Source organism: Enhydra lutris, unplaced genomic scaffold (assembly GCF_002288905.1).
Source record: "Enhydra lutris kenyoni isolate GAN:26980312 unplaced genomic scaffold, ASM228890v2 scaffoldscaffold40, whole genome shotgun sequence".
NCBI classification, from domain to species: Eukaryota; Metazoa; Chordata; class Mammalia; order Carnivora; family Mustelidae; genus Enhydra; species Enhydra lutris.
This window is the reverse complement of record NW_019154124.1, coordinates 2,733,238-2,750,920: the sequence shown is the minus strand read 5'-3', so window position 1 is coordinate 2,750,920 and position 17,683 is coordinate 2,733,238. Positions and strand designations below refer to the sequence as shown.

The following is a 17,683-nucleotide window of genomic DNA, read 5'->3' as shown; positions in this document are numbered from 1 at the left end:
TTTACATACTGTGGCTTCTCTTTGCTTCCAGCACAAATCAGTATGAAAATTTTCAGTAAGCAAGCAGAGACTTCCTAAAGGTTTTTACATTACTACTCCTAAAGGCTAACGCTTACCGACTCAAAGCTCACTGAGCTCCAGGCATGATTTGAAGTGCTTTGCCTGTGTCACCTTCCTGAAGTCAACTTGAGGGCATTACGAGGTAGGACTGTGTTGTGCCTGTTTTTATAGCCCAGGAAACTGAGTAGTGTGGCCAAAGGTCACGTTAGTCAGAGAGCGAGGTAGGATTTTAGAACCCAGGCAGCCTGGCTCCAGGGGCCATCCTCTTAATCACTGTACTATATTCTTCTTGCCAAGGGACCTGAGGATAGTGATTATTAAGTGTTACTGGGTGGCAAGCAGGATGGTAAGAGGTGGCCAGGTTTTTGGCCAATGCATCTGATCACAAAATACTAAGAATTCATCAAAAGTTGATTATACAGGTGTTTGTAAAGAGAGAGAGAGAGAGAATCTCCATTACAGATGTCTCTCTTATATGTATAACAGAAGTGACATCCATGGGCTGTAAACTTTGGAAGCCTGTGTTCTGGGTTTGTCTAAACTCCAAAAGCGCCTTCCATTCATTCAGGATCTACCAGATCCTCAGCACGTGGCCGGCACCCCTGTGATGATACACAGCTGAGAACGATGAGTCCTGCCAATGAGGACTCCCTGGCCTAGGAGGGGCACGAGAGCTGCATGATGGGGTTAATTACCACACAACTGGTGTGAAGAAGTATTGCAGACACGCAAAGGTGAAGGGAGTATCCCCCAAGGCCATTTACTTAGCAAAACAAAGGAACAAGTCCTCTTGGAGTTCTGGAGGCCTCCTGCACCTGGGTTCTCATGAGGGTCGTTTTCCACTAATTTCACAACAATGGAGAGTTGAGCCCTGCTGAGCCAAGCTCCTCAGACACAGAACCTTCCTCTGCTCTGTTGTGCTTCTGCAATTTCGCTCTCCCACCATCTAACCTCCGGCTCTCTCCATGCCTAGCTTTCGAGAAAAATCAACACATAAGGTCAAATCAGACTATTCTTTCCAGAGATAGTGTCTCCACCATGTTATGGCTTATTTCAATGGAATCCTGTCCAAGGGCTGGACAAGGAACTCCAAGATATAAATGCAAAGTTCCCTCAACTACTGGGTTTTCTGAGAAGTTAAACTCATTGGGCTGGGGTTAGCAATAGTCAATGTCCTTCCCGATCTCAGAGCTGGTTTTGTACAAAGGATGGAGAGAAAAAGAATTAATACATAAAAGACTTTTTTTTTTTTTTTAAAGATTTTATTTATTTATTTGACAGAGAGATCACAAGCAGGCAGGGAGGCAGGCAGAGAGAGGAGGAAGCAGGCTCTCCGCAGAGCAGAGAGCCCGATGCGGGGCTCGATCCCAGGATGCTGGGATCATGACCTGAGCCGAAGGCAGAGGCTTTAACCCACTGAGCCACCCAGGCGCCCCAATACATAAAAGACTTTTTAAACAGCTCAACTTTATAATGGCAAGAAGGAAATACAGGGGGAAAATGTCTTTTCATTTCATGTTAAAAGCTGAAGAAAAAAACTTCAGCTTTGAAGAACAAAGGAATAATAGAAGTACACAAAGCAAACTTTAAAGATAAGTTTTATAATCTTATTAGTAGCAACTTTTTGTACAAAACTTACAGATTATGGTATTTCTCATAACTCCTCGCTGCCCTAGGGAAAAATTACTTAATTGTCTAACTTTTATCTGAGTTCATGGCTATCTTTCCTTTTATTTTGTTAAAGCACAGCTTATTTTAATTAATCACATAAAAAGTTTATCTTTTTTGATGACAGAAATCTGATTTACATCCCTGACCTTCTTATTCCCTTGTTCCCTCCTGGCTGCCTTGCTTATGTGCCCAAAAAAAAAAAAAGACATTGGTTTACTTATTCACATTCCACTGAGAGAACCAACTCCTACCAGAGATAATAAGATATTTGGGTATTGAACATGTCAGCACTCTTAAATATTCATATTCAGTTTGAGGAAAAGTTTATTTGACAAGTTTGGTCAAATGCCTAACGGAACAATGCAAAGGAAATAAAGAAAGCTCTGGAGAAAACAGCAGTGAAAGGTAATGAAAAATTGGAGAGCAGGATCCAGATCTCAAAAAAACTCAAAACTGATACTCACAAAGACCTTAAAAACAGTGCTTTGAAAACCCAAAGAGCTAAAACTGTCTATGGCAGGGTTTCTTTCTTTTTTTTTTTTTTTTACTCTTTCTTTTTCTTTCTTTCTTTCTTTTTTTTTTTAGAGATTTTTATTTATTTAACACAGAGAGAGAGAGATCATAAGTAGAGAGGCAGGCACAGAGAGAAGGGGAAGCAGGATCCCTGCTGAGCAGAGAGCCCGATGTGGGGCTCGATCCCAGGACCCTGAGACCATGACCTGAGCTGAAAGCAGAGGCTTAACTCTCTGAGCCACCCAGGCACCCCAAAGGCAGGGTTTCTTGAAGTATGGTATGGTACCTCTCCCCACTCAAAAGAACCATGGAGCGCTTAATAAATCCAAGTGGCTAAGAAGTGGTTAGAGCCCACCCTAACTGTTACCATGACCACATCTGAAGTTTCCAGAGTTGGGGCAACACCTGGGGCCACTATCATTCTGTAATGATATTACAGTGGTTATATGATGGTAAGAATGAAACACAACGAAACTTGTTAACCTAGCATACATTAGAAAATATCAACAAGAAGACATAGTAAAATCCTTCATTTTTACTCTAATTGATAATTATTAATAGATACAAAAGTTACAGTGCCTTCTGGGAGGCAAGGTTCTTGCCAACAAAACTACAGAGCACCTTCCAAGGGTCCACTCTGAAAGTACACTGAACAGCATAGATCTTAAATGTGATTTGAAAAGTCTGGACTGGTTTCCCTAGGACCCACAAGCATTAGATTCTTAGGATTCTTCTAAGTTTGATGCATTGATAAGCAAAGGAAACCTTGGAGGGATTTTTGGTGAAGCCATGTGCCCTAGAAATATTACAGCTAATTTTTGACTTGGAGAAGAAGAAAGGGAATGACTTCCAAAAGACATCAACCAATCCACCTCATTGATTAGTTGTGAGCCTGAAATGCTCATACATGTAATGCACCTGGAAGAGGGCAAGTGGGAAATGACCAGTAAATATTGCTATGATTAGTATTAATGATTGCGAACATCTTTTCCAACATTTTGTCTTAAGTCATAAAGAAATCGGCAGCTCTGCCATTCCCTACAGCTTACTGCAAATGACATTACTGCCTTAATGTAGTACAGCCTGCAAACTGTTTTGTAAGTAAAATGTTCTTAATTTAAGCCAGTGGTGGCAGCTTTCTGTGACTTGCAGCTGAATGCATCCCTAATGATACTGCTTGCATTGAGTAAGTACCATTAAAATACAGCCTTAGATTTCATTTGCACAAATAACATCAATGATCTAACCCTTATCGAAGGTGAAATTATTAATTTAACAACAAAACTGAACAGACGACATTTGAAAAAAGATGCCAGAAAAGTTTCCTAAATGAAGTAGATTCTTGGAGAAACCCAGTATTCTGTGACATAAGTATACCCTCACAGAGTAAACCGTAGGGCCTATGGTTCTCTTTGTTACTACATAACCAGAAGGTCAGGAAGATTGTTCCTCATCGGTCTTAGCAGAAGTGCAAGGTACAGGAGGGTTTATGTAAAAGAATCCCAAAGAGTAAAATTAACAAGGGCTCTGAACCCACAAACCCCTATAATCAGTAAGTACCCCAAGACAATCATGTGGCTGCAGACACAGGCTACCTCTCATGAGAAAGAAGAAATGACTCAGAGGATGAAAGAAAGAGTCCAGCAGGGGCTAGAGCCATGGAAAATTATTCCCAGGCCTTCAGTCCCAAAGGAGGGACTGCCTATCTGTGCCGGCTGAATTTCAGAATTGTTATGGACCAGTGACTCATGAGAACCTCCTACTTCTCTCCTTTTTGATCAGTAGTGTCTATTTTATAATCCTGTGCCTATCCCTCTGGTAAGTGTTGGTTGTATCCTTAATTCATAGGTCTTCAGATTGAGAGAAAATGTATGAAACTGCACCCCAGGAGCCTCATCCACACCTGGACCTAATTCAATGACAGCTCTCTGGACTTTGAGCTGATGTTATAAAGGGTTGGGGCTTTAAGAGGGGGGGTTTTGGGAGTAAGGTGAAGATATTTTGCATGTAAGATGAAAGTAAATAATTTGAGGCCAGAGGGCAGACTCTGTCAGTCTAAAATATGTTCATAAATTCTCTTTTAAGTCTTCCAAAAGGTAGACCTTCATTCTATTTGCCTTGAGCATACATTGGACTTAGTGAATGATCCTGAGAAAAACAGGAGAACGTGAAACTGGCAATATGAGTCAGAAATACTGTAAAGAGTAGATTGGTAGTTCCAGTGATGTTATAGTCTGGGGCCATTCAGGAAGGGGCAACTAGCCACTACAACCTAGAATTCTAAGCCTATCAAAATGGTCTATTAAATGGAAGAACAGAATAAAGATATTCTCAGACATGCAGAGTCTCAGAACATTTAACTCTAGTCATTCTTTCTTAGAATGTTATCTAAAGGTGTACTCCAGCAAAACAAGGGGAGGAGAAATAAAGAAAAAAATATAATTAACATTAGCTAACATTAACTGAGTGCTTACTTTTTGTGCCAGGCACTCTTCTGAGTGCTTTTCACACATTAGTGCATTTAACCATAAAGCAATTCTATGAAGTATATACTATTACTGTTATTATCTTATAGATGAGAAAACTATGTTATAAAAAAGCCAAATAACTTATCTAAGATCACACAGTTGATGAATGCTAGAACAAAGATCTAACCCCAGGCAGTCTGGCTCTTCCCTACACTCCCTACCTTCCCAGAGACTCATGTTACCATAAAATTATGAAGCCAAATTGGGACAGCAGCAAAGGAAAACCTAGGATGAAAGCTATGAAGCAGACCTATTGAGTCACCATAACCTGAGGCAGGAAGAGAAAAGTGTCCAATAGAGATAACTCTAAGGGGGGAACAAGATGTCTTCATACATGGCATGATTTAAGAACATGGAAAGAGTGCAAGAAAACAAAGAAATGCAATCAGAAAATTAATGAAAACCAAAAAATATCCATAAGATGGTCTTAGTCTGAATGAGCCAACCAAAATATAGCATGGTTTTTTGTGCTTTTTTTTAAGATTTTATTTATTTGAGAGAGAGCACATGCAACAAAGACCATGAGTGGGGTCAGGGGAGGGGCAGAGTGAGAGGGAGAAGCAGGCTCTCCACTGAGCAGGGAGCCCGAGCAGGACCCTGGGATCATGATCTGAGCAAAAGGCAGACACTTAACCAACTGAGCCACCTGGACACCCCCAGGATGGTTTAAAGCATTGATGGAGCACAAAGAAAAAGAAACCATTCCACCTTTATGCTAAAGCCGTCCTCATTCAAGAGGTCCAAGGGTTGCAAGGGAGGATCAATAATTCTAAGATTTGTGGGGCGCCTGGGTGGCTCAGTTGGTTAAGCAACTGCCTTTGGCTCAGGTCATGATCCTGGAGTTCCAGGATCGAGTCCCACATCAGGCTCCCAGCTCAGTGGAGAGTCTGCTTCTCCCTCTGACATTCTCCCCTCTGGTGCTCTTGCTCCCTCTCCCTCTCTCTAATAAATAAATAAAATATTTTTTAAAATTCTAAGATTTGAATACTATTTACATAATCACAATAATGCGAACCACTTATTGGTTTTCAAGTTTTAGAATCAACCTATGAACAACCTAAAAGAGACTTGACTGCAGGCAGAATAACAATGTTAACAACCATGACGAATGAAGCCCAAAGCTGGGGCGCCTGGGTAGCTCAGTTGGTTAAGCGTCTGCCTTCAGCTCAGGTCATGAACCCAGGGTCCTGGGATTGAGCCCTGCACTGGGCTCCCTGCTCAGCAGGAAGCCTGCCTCTCCCTCTCCCTTTGTGCTCTTTCTCACTCCTTCTCTCAAGTAAATAAATAAAATCTTAAAAAAAAAAAAGTCCAAAGTTGACTTTGGAAAGCAAGTTTTGGAAAGAAAGTGCCAAAAGGATAAGGAAGACATTTATCTTACAATGTAGGGAGTGAAAATTTGTAGAACACGTAAGAGAAATTAAACTATCTAGTTTAAAATTACATCTTGTGATGGTTAATTTCATGTTTTTACATGACTGAGCCACAGGATGCCCAGATATTTGGTTAAACTTTATTTCTAGGAAGTCCAGTCTGGGTACAATTAACCACTGAATCAGCAGACTAAGCAAAACAGATTGCCCTTCCAAATAATGGTGGGCCTCATCTAATCTGTTGAAGACCTGAATAGAACAAAAGACTGAGTAAGAAAGAACCCACGCTCTCTCTCTGACTGTCTTCAATCTGGGATATTGGTCTTTTCCTGCCTTCAGAGAGACTTGGACTGGAACATACATCATAAGCTCTTCTGATTCATAGGCTTTTGGACTTAGACTGGAACTACACCTTTGGCTCTGCTGGGTCTGCCCCTCTCAGCCTCCCTGATCACGGGAGCCAATTCCTATTGATACTGTTTCTCTGAAGAACCCTAACTAATACACATATGGAACCTCATCCATTATGCCCGTTTGCCTGCAGATCCAGGTGCTGCACTTCTCCTGCAAACTCCATGTCCTAGGTTCCTTGACAACTGCCTTCCAGCATGGTTTGACCAACGGAAGCTTGACTGGCGAAAGGGAGAAGGTATAAACTCAGATATTTCCCTCTCTCCCATTCCATTTTCTAGCAGGAATTTTATCTCCTCAGAGATTCTAGATCCTTTCCAAGCAGCCTCTTCTATTTTCCCAGCTCCTGCCAGGCACAGTTCTATGTTTCTACAACCCTGAGGTTGGGTAGTGGGTAGAGGGTGGGTAGTTTTTTGATGACACTAATTCCTAATTGTTTCACCATCCTTTGGCTTCTGGGATGTCCCATCACATGCGTAACTATTTCAAATACCTTTAGTGACTAATTTTCTAGCTGGACCCCGACTGAAACAGTAATAAAGACAGGAAATCAGTAATATAAGTATACTGGAAGATGAGGAGAGAGAAGAAAGGTGTGAGTGAACTATGTATCATCTTCATAGAGGAAGTCTATGGATGGTGCCTAAAATTGATAAATCACGAACAGCAGTAAGTGTATTATTTAGAATTACGAAGATAACCAACAAAAGAATAAAAACCTGAGACAGTTAAAAGTGTTGCCTCAAATTATGGAGACAGTAAGGAGACCCGTGGTTGTCGGGGACTGGGGCAGGGGTTGGGGGGGGCGGCTGGAGGAGGGAGAGATGAACAGATGAAGCATAGTGAATTTTTATGGCAGTGAAACTATTCTGTATGATAGTGAAATGCTTAGAAACATGACATTATACATTTGTCAAAACTCACAACTACACAACAGGAACAGTGCGCCATAAAATTAACTACGGACTTCAGTTAATAACAGTCTTAATATTGGCTCAATTGTAACAAACACACTACACAAATGCAAGATGTTTATAATAGGGGAAACGTGTTGGGGTGGGGGCAGAAGGGAGAACAGAGGAACTCTCTGTACTTTCCCGTCAGTTCTTCTGTAAACCTAGAACTGTTTTAAAAACTAAACTCTCTTAATGAAAGGAAGGAAGGAAGGGAGGCCGGGGAGGAGGGAGGGAAAGAGGGAGGAAGGGAGCTATCTAAAAGCCACAGAGGAAACTTACATGCATATTACTAAGGGAAGGAAGCCCATCTGAAAAAGCTACATGCTTTATGATTCCAACTATAATGACCTTCTGAAAAAGGCAAAACTATGGAGACAGTTAAAGAGACCAGTGGTTGTCAGGGTTTAGGGGGAGAGAGGAAGTGGTCAACAGGGGGAGCCCAGGGCATTTTTAAGGTGTTGTAAATATTCTGTGTAATACTTGTAATACTGTAATGACAGATACGTGACATTATGTATTTGTCAAAACTTATGCAACTAGACAACACACAGAGTAAATCCTAACATTAATGATAATGTGCCAATAATGGTTCATCCACCAGTTATAATAAAGAAACCCACATTAATGCAAGGTATTAACAACCATAGAAACCCCTGGGGGTGGGAAACCGTACTTTCTGTGCAATTGATCTTTAAACCTAAAACTGTCCTTAAAAAAATAGCCTGTTTTTAAAAAGCCTGAGTTTTTAAAAAGCCTGGAGCCTGGGTGGCTCAGCCTCTGCCTTCAGCTCTGGTCATGGTCCTGGGGTCCTGGGATCAAGCCCCATGTCAGACTCTCTGCTCAGCGGGGAGCCTGCTTTCCCCTCTCTTTCTGCCTGCCTCTCTGCCTACTTGTGATCTGTCAAATAAATAAATAAAATCTTTTAAAAAAAAAAAAGTGTTGCCTCTAGGGAGATGTTTGTGGGTGAAACAGACCTTTTTTTTTTTTATTGCAGTTCTTATGTGCAATTTAAGGTGTTGTGTTTGTTTCTGTTTTTGCATTTGTATACATTACCCAGATTGAAACATTTTAATTAAAAAAAAAAATATCTGTTTACCTGCCCAGGATAGCTAAAATGAAAAAGACCAAAGACAGCAAGTGTCATAAGGCTATGAAGTATCCAGAACTCTCCGGCAGCCCTATAGAAGTTCATGTAAATTGTTATAACCACTTTGGGAAACTGTTTGGGAGCACCTTACCAAAGCTGATTATTTGCATAACATATGACCCAGCAAATTCTCTCCTAGATTAATACTATTAAAAAAAAAGTTCACCCCCTGGGGATAAAAATATATTATATGTTTATAAAAAATAAAATTAAAAAAAATTAAAAAATGAAAATAAATAAATAAATAAATAAATAAATAAAAATGTTCACCAAAAGAACATGTTCTATGATGCTCACTGAAGCTTTATTCCTAATTGCCCTAAACCAGAATCTACCTAAATGCCCATCAAGAATTTGCAGAAAAACTGGATTTTTCACACAATGGAATTCTACATACCAATGACAATACAGGATTTATTAAGGATTTATTAAGGACATACAATAACATGAATATCACAAACACAATTTTGAGTGGAAGAAGCTAGGCATGGGACACATAATTCCATTTCTATAAAGTCCAAAAACAGGCAAAAGCTATCTATGCCATAAGAAGTCAGAATAATTGTTATCCTCAAGGGGAGACAGTGACTGAAAGAGGCATGGGGGGGTTCCCCTGGGGTACTGGTAATGCTCTGGTTCTTTTTTAATGAGTGCTGGTTCTACAAATATATTGAATTTATGTAATTTCATCAAGTCACGCTTATAATACTTTTAATACGTGTACTTTTTATATGTATACTATGCTTCAATAAATTTATTAACCTGAGAGTGTAGACCCCTAAGTCACACACTTTTTTCTCTACTTCCTCCATTAACATTTAAAGAATATACACTTGAAAAAAATCTCAGGAGAGAGAAATAGGTATATAATATTATATACCTATTAGAGGTATATAATAGGTATATAACATAAATTAACATTTTACATAGTTAATTTCGGAAGAATCTCAACATTAACATTTCTACGAATAAGAAAGAGAAGAAGTCCGGTTCTGTGTACAGTAGAATATTTATTTGAACTTGCTGGGGAGCCATACTGTTTGGTGGTGTTGTTATGAGTACTGCCTTCCAATTGGGCTCTGGATATGTTCATCATGTTATAAACTATGGCTCACAGTGACATTTACCAAGACAAGTGAGTGCTGACAGTGAGATGTCATTTCTCTTGCAAAATCTACAATCAGGCTCAGTTTGGGGCTTCTTACCACTGGATCACGTCCATCTAGGGAAATTCTTTTTGTGTTCATTTCAGAAACTGCAACTTTGGCTTGCTCACCAAGTTAGAATACATTGTTTTTCTTCATGCTGGGAGAAATGAGAGCTAAATTACAGGCATTAGACCCAAAATCTAAAGATGAGTGTGTCAATGCTTCCAATGTGAGGGTATTTCTTTACTTTTGGTAATAAGGTTATGCTGTTTCAAACCTAACTATTGCACTCATTTGTTCCCTTTAACACAGGAAGTACAAAGCTCACACAAACTGATTCGAAGTTAGTTCTGTACATGTTAACATGGTTTTTAAGCAAGCCTTACTGAGCTTACTCCAAGTGAAAATTTAGTGTTGATATCTAGCAAGTGCTTGGTCAGTAACTTTAATCTATTACTTTTATAAAGTCTCAGATAGTTTAATATACCTAAGAGCACATTTTGAGTATCTTTCAGAGATACGATAAAAGGGGGACAAGGTTTTTAAGCCTGGAAAACCTCCAATTGTGATAACTACCTAATAAATCAACTTAATCCAACCTCCTGCTGTCCCTGCCTTCCATTTAATGCACCCACAAATTACCTTCTCATAATTTATCTTTTGAGTTTCCCAGTCCACACTCTACTTTGTGGATGCTAAACTCCCAAAGGACCACTCAGTGTGTGTGTGTGTGTGTGTGTTTGTGTGTGTGTGTGTGTGTACGTTATGTCTATTTTTTCAGCATACATGGCTCCAATAGCATTTATTAAGCATTTCCTATGTGTTCCCCCATTAATAATTTTTTTAATCCTTTCAATAACCCAGTAGTTTCCTTGACTAACCACATTTGATACTTGAAACTGAAGCACAGAGCAGTTTTTGAAACTTACCCAGAGTTCTAATGCTTGTTAAGTAGCAAAGCTTTAATCCCATACCAGGCAATGTGATCCATAGCCATTACACCGCTGCCTCCAATTATTGGTAAGAACTCAGATACAAAGGCAAATTCAGGCCACATAGCACTACGAGTCCTTCCCTTACTAGCAGTACACTTCTACCCTCCAGACTATAATGAAAATTTTGCCTCTGCTCTATTCTGTAGAACAGGCTTTACAGATGCTACTCATATAGAACACAGCTTTCTTTCATAATATGAAAACACATCACAGGGGGCAGGGGGATCAGGGTCAGGACTCAAAACTGAATTTTGATGCGTTTTTAAAGTCTTTATTGATGGCAAACGGGTAATGGCTTGGATTTGGGCATGAAGCACTGTCGTGGAGATTCACTAGATCGTCAGAGCTGATGTAACATTGACTCCCAAGATAGCATAAAACACATTATCTCAGGATTTCGAGGATTCCCAAGTCCACAAAAGAAGTCAAAACGTACCACACCAATGCCTTCCATTTCACATGCAAACAGAAAATCCCATTTCAAACACTTACAACATCACTAGAAAAATCAGACACTGTATATTCTCTAAAATTTATTTACAGTTAATAAATTAAAAAGAAAAGTACAACCAGATTGTAAATCTTAATCATATGCACACATCAAACTGTCCAAGAAAACAATTCAGTTCCATTACAAACAATTGCCTTCTAATGCACTTAAGACATAACAGTCTATCAAAAATATTTTAAACACACCAATAAAGTATTATGTATATATGTCCATTAAAAAAACACCAATTTAAAGAATGCTGTGGCGATCCTTAAAACAACAAAAAAACTTTTGAGTTCAAAATTGCTCAGATTTTTCATATTCAAATATCTTTCATGTGTTCTTATTAAATCGTTTCCAGAAAAATAGTACTATGGTTTGCACACAGCAAATCAGTGTGTGTCAGCCACCAGCTTAAATTACACATGTCCAATCAGGTGCTCAAACTTGGACAAAATAAATACACACCACAACAGTGACACTTTGCACTAACAACAACGAAGCTTGCCCTCAACAGTCAGAACATTACTGGATTCCGTGAGGAAAAATCAGTTGCTGGCTGACAAGGAGGAGGATAAAAATGACATCAAGGATTCAAAAGGTTCTTTGAGGTGCCACTCACCACATTTAGGCACTCAAGATTCAATAATAGCATAGCAAGGTGATAAACTTCCTCCTAGCTTCCCCCTTTACTTGTGCCATATGAGATATAAAGGTAAGAGAATGAATTAAAGATCATGGTATTTCTTTCAAAAAACTATATACAAGCTAAGCTACAGACTCACTTTAGAAGACAGTTAAATGAACCATAAAGGCCACCGTGCCAAGTTCCTTTTCACATTCTGCCCAAGAGTATCCATAAAATACTTTCATTTTCCTATTATATACTCATCAACTGTACTAGTTGTTTCTTCACATTTTATAAGTTGTAAAACAACTAACTTTAGCAAGGTTTTGCTAAAGAAAACTTGGCAAAAATAAAGATTTGTTTACATCTTATTTCACAAACTAGAAATGGCATGATTTTTCAACAGACCAGATAACTAACGTATTGAATTTAGGATGGGCAATCAGATCCACACTGAAATCAGACAGCCCGCATAATCCAAAGCATATATGCAAGTTCAAGTGCACTAAAGTAACAAGGCATAAGAGGAAAAAAATAAGATTCTCAGTTAAAATAAATGCATGGTATCAATGGTTATGCTTCAATTCTGTGCTGAGCAAAGTTATCCTCCCAGCTACATCTAATTTCAAAATCCTCTGGGAAGCTATCTAAATAAGCTATATGTTGAAGTTACATTCTAATATGGCCATTGGATTTATTTTTCAATTATTATAAAATTATATACAATAGTGAAGTGGTACAAATACATATTTTTCCCTCAGGTGCTAATTAGCTAAAAAAGTTAACCATTTGGGAAGAGGGAAAGAAAACCCTATGCATTTAAGTACAATTGGCAATGGAAGCTAATAACCAAAAGAATATATATAAGCTTCCTATCACACAAATATAATTTAACACTCTCCATCTTCTAAGTAATTATTCACTTTTATTTACTCATGTGACAGTATTTGTAACAACACATTATCATCGAGTAGTGAATAAAAGAATATGAGGCTTACTGGGAAACTGGCATAAAGTCATATATCTTTTTTTCTTTTTTTTACAAAACAAATACACTGAAATTAAAGTCACAAAACTCCTACGATGAATTATTAAACTTGAAAAATTCATTTCAGAAAGCTATGCCATTTGAATTCTAAAAACACAAGAGTCAAAATCACAACTCTCATTATTCCCCTATGAAGCTGCCAAGCAGAGAGAAACCTTAATATTGAAGATTTCATATGTCATGTTCCAGCCTGGTATGGATGGTTCCATGGCAGAATACTTAAATTTGAAATAATAGTGGTACAAAATCGCTACTTGACCCTTTAGATATTGCAGTAAGATCTGGCTGCGGCACCACTGGCTAAAAACCATTAAGTCTTGCTGCCATCAATGACCAAAGGCACTTGGATAATCAATAATTCCACACTGGGCCATGTGATATAAACACTATTACAAAAGTGTAAAAGAAGGGTCAGTACTCTGTGTGGCTCGCCTGTTCAATTCCTGTGGTCTTCGGCTGTCAAACAAAAGACCAATACTGCAAACATAATTATGAATGGAAATAAGATAATAAAGGAAACTCGTGGAGCAAAACTAATTGTCATGATGTTTAAGAGTGATGGACAGTGATCCAGCCATTTCTTGTTATCCAACAACAAAAACAAAAACAAAAACATAGAAGGAAAATCTATTTTGCCCCAAGTTAACTTCCACCAGTTATTTGATACCAAGAAATGCCCCACCCCTCTAGATCATTAATACTTCTGAGAATTCCAATGGGTATTCTGTTTGGCATTTTAATCACAGCGTTTACACATACTCATTTTGCCTAAGCAATTTCCATTTTAAAATAAATTATCCTTGAACTATTCCCAGATCTGAATGTTAGACTACTACCAGGAAGCCAAATCATTTCCAATCGGATTCCACCCATCTCTTTAACCAACACCAGTTCTTTATAATTCACGCATTCTTTTATTTTTTTATCACAAGCCATGAGGTTTCAATGCACTTTAAATTTTATTCAATTAAAAAGAATTCAACAATTCAACTTTTCCTAAACAAAACTTTATGAGTTTCTACCATTTCCTTTAGGAGCTCAGTAAATATAAACATTAAATTTCAATATGAAATCTTTAGGAAACACCTCAAAAATGCTTAAACAGTTGTATTTTGCATCTGTTTGTAATCACTGAGCCCATGAAATTCAAAGCCATACAAATCCTTACACTATTAAGAATCATAAGCTTGAATTTCTTAGACAATATCCTTGGTCAAAGCTTTGGAATCCAGTTGAGATTCGGAAACGAGTGGGATTCAGAATACCCTGAGCACAAACTAGTGCAACACCTTTCAAAAAAACATTCGATCTTTCCTCCAGAAAGAGGGGTGGCAGTCAAAAAAGAAAAAAGGGGGGAGCAGGGGGGTGGATGAACAGCAAGTAAATTCTGGCTTTATTACACAAGCACGAAACCAAATTCCTTTGGAAAACGAATGACTTCGGAGGACTTCCAGACCAGTGAGGTAGAGAGTCCAAAAGGGAGAAAACGGATCTGCCCCTATAGTCCTGGAGACGTATCAGTCTGGGCTTAGGAAGAAAGGGGACCTCCCTTGCAGGTCCAGCTGTCTCCTCCTTCCGCAAACCTGGTGCTGGGAGGCAGCAGAGGGCACACCGGCCCCGGAGTCCCAGACGGCGGCGCCGCATCCCGAGGACGCGGGCCGGGAAAGCTCATCCGGTGCTTCTTCGCCCGTAAAGTGCACTAGGGGACGCGGTCCAGGCCGGATCTGTAAACACTCGACTGTCACTTGTTCATCCCTCCAGGCGGAAGCCGTCCCGGGGCGCAGGGGCCAGGGCCGCGGCTCATGCCCGGGGTACCGGGAAGCGGCGAAGCCTCACCACGGGTTCCAGGTTCACTCGCAGGACTTGGCGTGCCCGTCGCCGCGCCGCCGCCAGGCTGCGCTCGCCCCACACGTCGCCGCCGACGCGGATGGTGGGGAAGGTGGTCAGCGTCGGGGTGGCGGCCCTCCAGATTTCCTCCAGGGTGCGGCCCCCGAAGCAGGGCCCGGGGGCCGCGGGCTTGGCGGGGCAGCTGTCCTCGGGGGCCGGCGGCGGCGGCGACGGCGGCGGCGGCGGCGGGCCCGGCGGGGCCCCCCTCCGGCGGGCGGCGGCCGCCCCGGGCTCCGCGGCGCCTCCTTCTGGCCGCCGGCCTGCGCGTCTGGCCGCGGGCTGCGGGGGACGGCGGGGGGTCGGGGACCAGGGCCCGGCAGGAGGAGTAGCCGTAGACGTCCTTGCTGCGCAGGATGTGCGGGGAGAACTGGTGCTTGAGGCTGCAGAGGAAGCTCCAGAGCTCCGCGTCCGAGCTCATGAACTCCGTGCTGCGGGGCATGAACAGCTTGAAGGCGTCGCCCAGCGCCTTGGTGCTGTCGGCCAGCGACAGTTGCGACCGCGAGTACACCACCTTCTCCTCCCGCGCCTCCAGCTCGGCCCCTCCTCCGGCCCTAAAGCCGCCGCCCCGGGCAGCCGGGGCCGGGGCCGCCGGGGGCCGGCGCCGCCGCCTCTTCACGCTGCGCCGCATCGGAGGCCGCTCGGGACCGCCCGCGCTCGCCGGGTCTCGCCGCCGCCGCCGCCGCCGCCCCCGCCCGCGTCCGGCTCCGCGGCGGCGGCCGCTGCTGGCGCCTCCGGGCCGGCGCGTCTCTCGCTACTTTTCTCGCCTCGGCCGCCGCCCCTCCCCCTCCGAGGGCGGAAGACGCGGGTGAATATCCTGCCGCCCGGTACAAGATGGCGGCCGGCGCCCACCCCTGGGCTTTGTCATTGGACGGCGCCTGGCCCCCTGGTTTCTTTCTTCTCCTCTCTAGCCTCCTTTCGCCCTCTGCCTTTCTTTAAATGCGCCCGCCTCGGGCCCCTCCCACCACGGCCCCGACTCCACCCATTGGGTGCTCTCCGAAGAGAGGCGGGGACTAATGGGGGAGAGGCCAGTTCCTGGAAGATGGTGCTGGGGTAGGTGGTGGTGGTGGCCCTTGAACGCCAGTCAACAGTTGGGTAGGCATGTGGGGAAGATGCCATGTCTACAGTAAGAGGTGGACTTCGGCTCCATCTTGGGGAGCGCCCCTCTCAGAGTGAGTGGGTGCATTCGTGGATGGAGGGGTGCATAACAAAGGAAGACCTGCCCCAAGGGCTGTCCCTCCTATCACAGCAAGGGAGTCTGGAGACAAACCTAGAAGGAATGGGTCTTTCAGAGTTCCCTTCCAAACCTTCAAAGACCTCTTTCGGCCTCTTCATCCAACTCGTCCCTCTTTTGGCCCTGATCCATCTCAAGCAACAAACAATAATCCAGAATCATTCAGCCAATATGGGCAGGGTTGGTGAGATTATCTCCTTCTAGACAATGGAACCATCTTCATATTTAAGAGATACTCTGCTTATCGGGAAAGCAAAGCCTATTATGCCTGTAATACTCAACACTCTTTGCTCAAGTTGATCAGAGATCAATTACAACAAAGCCATTCTCCTTAATGAAAACATGTTTTCAAATATGTAGATCTTTCTAAATGACTACACTTCACTTTTCATTTAGTTTCAGTATGCTCGTTTGCAGCACCATCTCCATCATCCAGAAAAGATGCAGCATCACAATCAAAAAAGTTCCTTTGATAATACATTGTTAAAACCACATTCCCTTCTGTGTTTGAGGAGAGGACTATGAATGTTTAGAGAATAGTGGTCATTCTCCAGTCCTCTTTTCTATCCTGACTGGCACTCTAATGGCCAGTCCATGTTTGCTGAGTAAACCAATAAAATACGCTGATTATTTGCAATGAGGTGAGAAAGAAGGATATAGTGAAATCGCTTAGAACAGCATAATTTTATATTTTACATTTATTATGCAATTTTCTCTTAACTCCCTTAAATTTTTTAAGGTTAAAAAGAAACTCTCAATACTTCTAAAGTAAGCATGAAAATTTTACCCTAGTGAGCATCTTATTTTGCAGTAGAAAACTGATAAAGCACAGAAGTTTAATCATTTGCATTCAGTTGCTAACAGTTCCCTCCAATATTTGAGCTGAAAGATACCAAGTTCAGTCTCCTTATTTCACAGATGAGGAAATTTGGACCCACAGAGGTTCAGGAATACCGCCTGTTGAGAGCAGGATCGGGACCATGGTTTAGGTTACTGGATTCCTAACTTAGTGATCTTTATATTCCACCAGAGGCTTTTCAAATTGTGCTGCCCAGACTCAAGAGGTTCAATGGAAAATGCTTACTGCGTGAGTGAAGTGACCAAGGTACAGAGCTGTACCCCTATTTCTACTTCAACTCCACCCAGAATGGAGCAGTCTTGTATTGGGCTAAACAGATATTTTGTTTGAACCAGACAATATTTTGTTTAGTGTCAATAAAAACTAAACCAAAACTATTTTGAAAGTTGTTTCCCTATACCAAGGGACCCTCCCCACACAATGAGTTTATGGAAAAAACAGAACTGTGCATCAGGAGACCAGTTCTCTGCCTACCAAAAATCATGGCAACTTTCTGAAGAGAAAATAATTTTCCTAGAAAAGCACACCTGATCTCAGACCAAGATTCAAGAGCCAATTACCAGCTTCTTAAGTCTTTGTAAAGAATTTATATTACAACTTTTTACATTGCAATTAGTTTTCTTGATCATTCTGAGAACACATAGTAATGTGAAATTTGAGTAACTTCCATTGGAATGCCCCTGCAGACTGACATAGAAAATCTCACAGAGTGAGCCAGCAGAATGATAAGGAGACTTCATA

The 17,683-nt window shown here is 41.6% G+C and overlaps 1 protein-coding gene across 1 annotated transcript; it reads right to left on the bottom strand.

Annotated features, from left to right (window-relative positions):
* Positions 1-11,317: 11,317 nt before the first annotated feature.
* Positions 11,318-15,515, bottom strand: LOC111155345 (coiled-coil domain containing 71 like). The gene is given in 2 exon segments (XM_022515497.1): positions 11,318-15,077; positions 15,079-15,515. Coding segments are annotated over 2 exon segments (714 nt in total). The 5' UTR covers positions 15,481-15,515; the 3' UTR covers positions 11,318-14,765.
* Between the last annotated feature and the right edge of the window lie 2,168 nt (positions 15,516-17,683).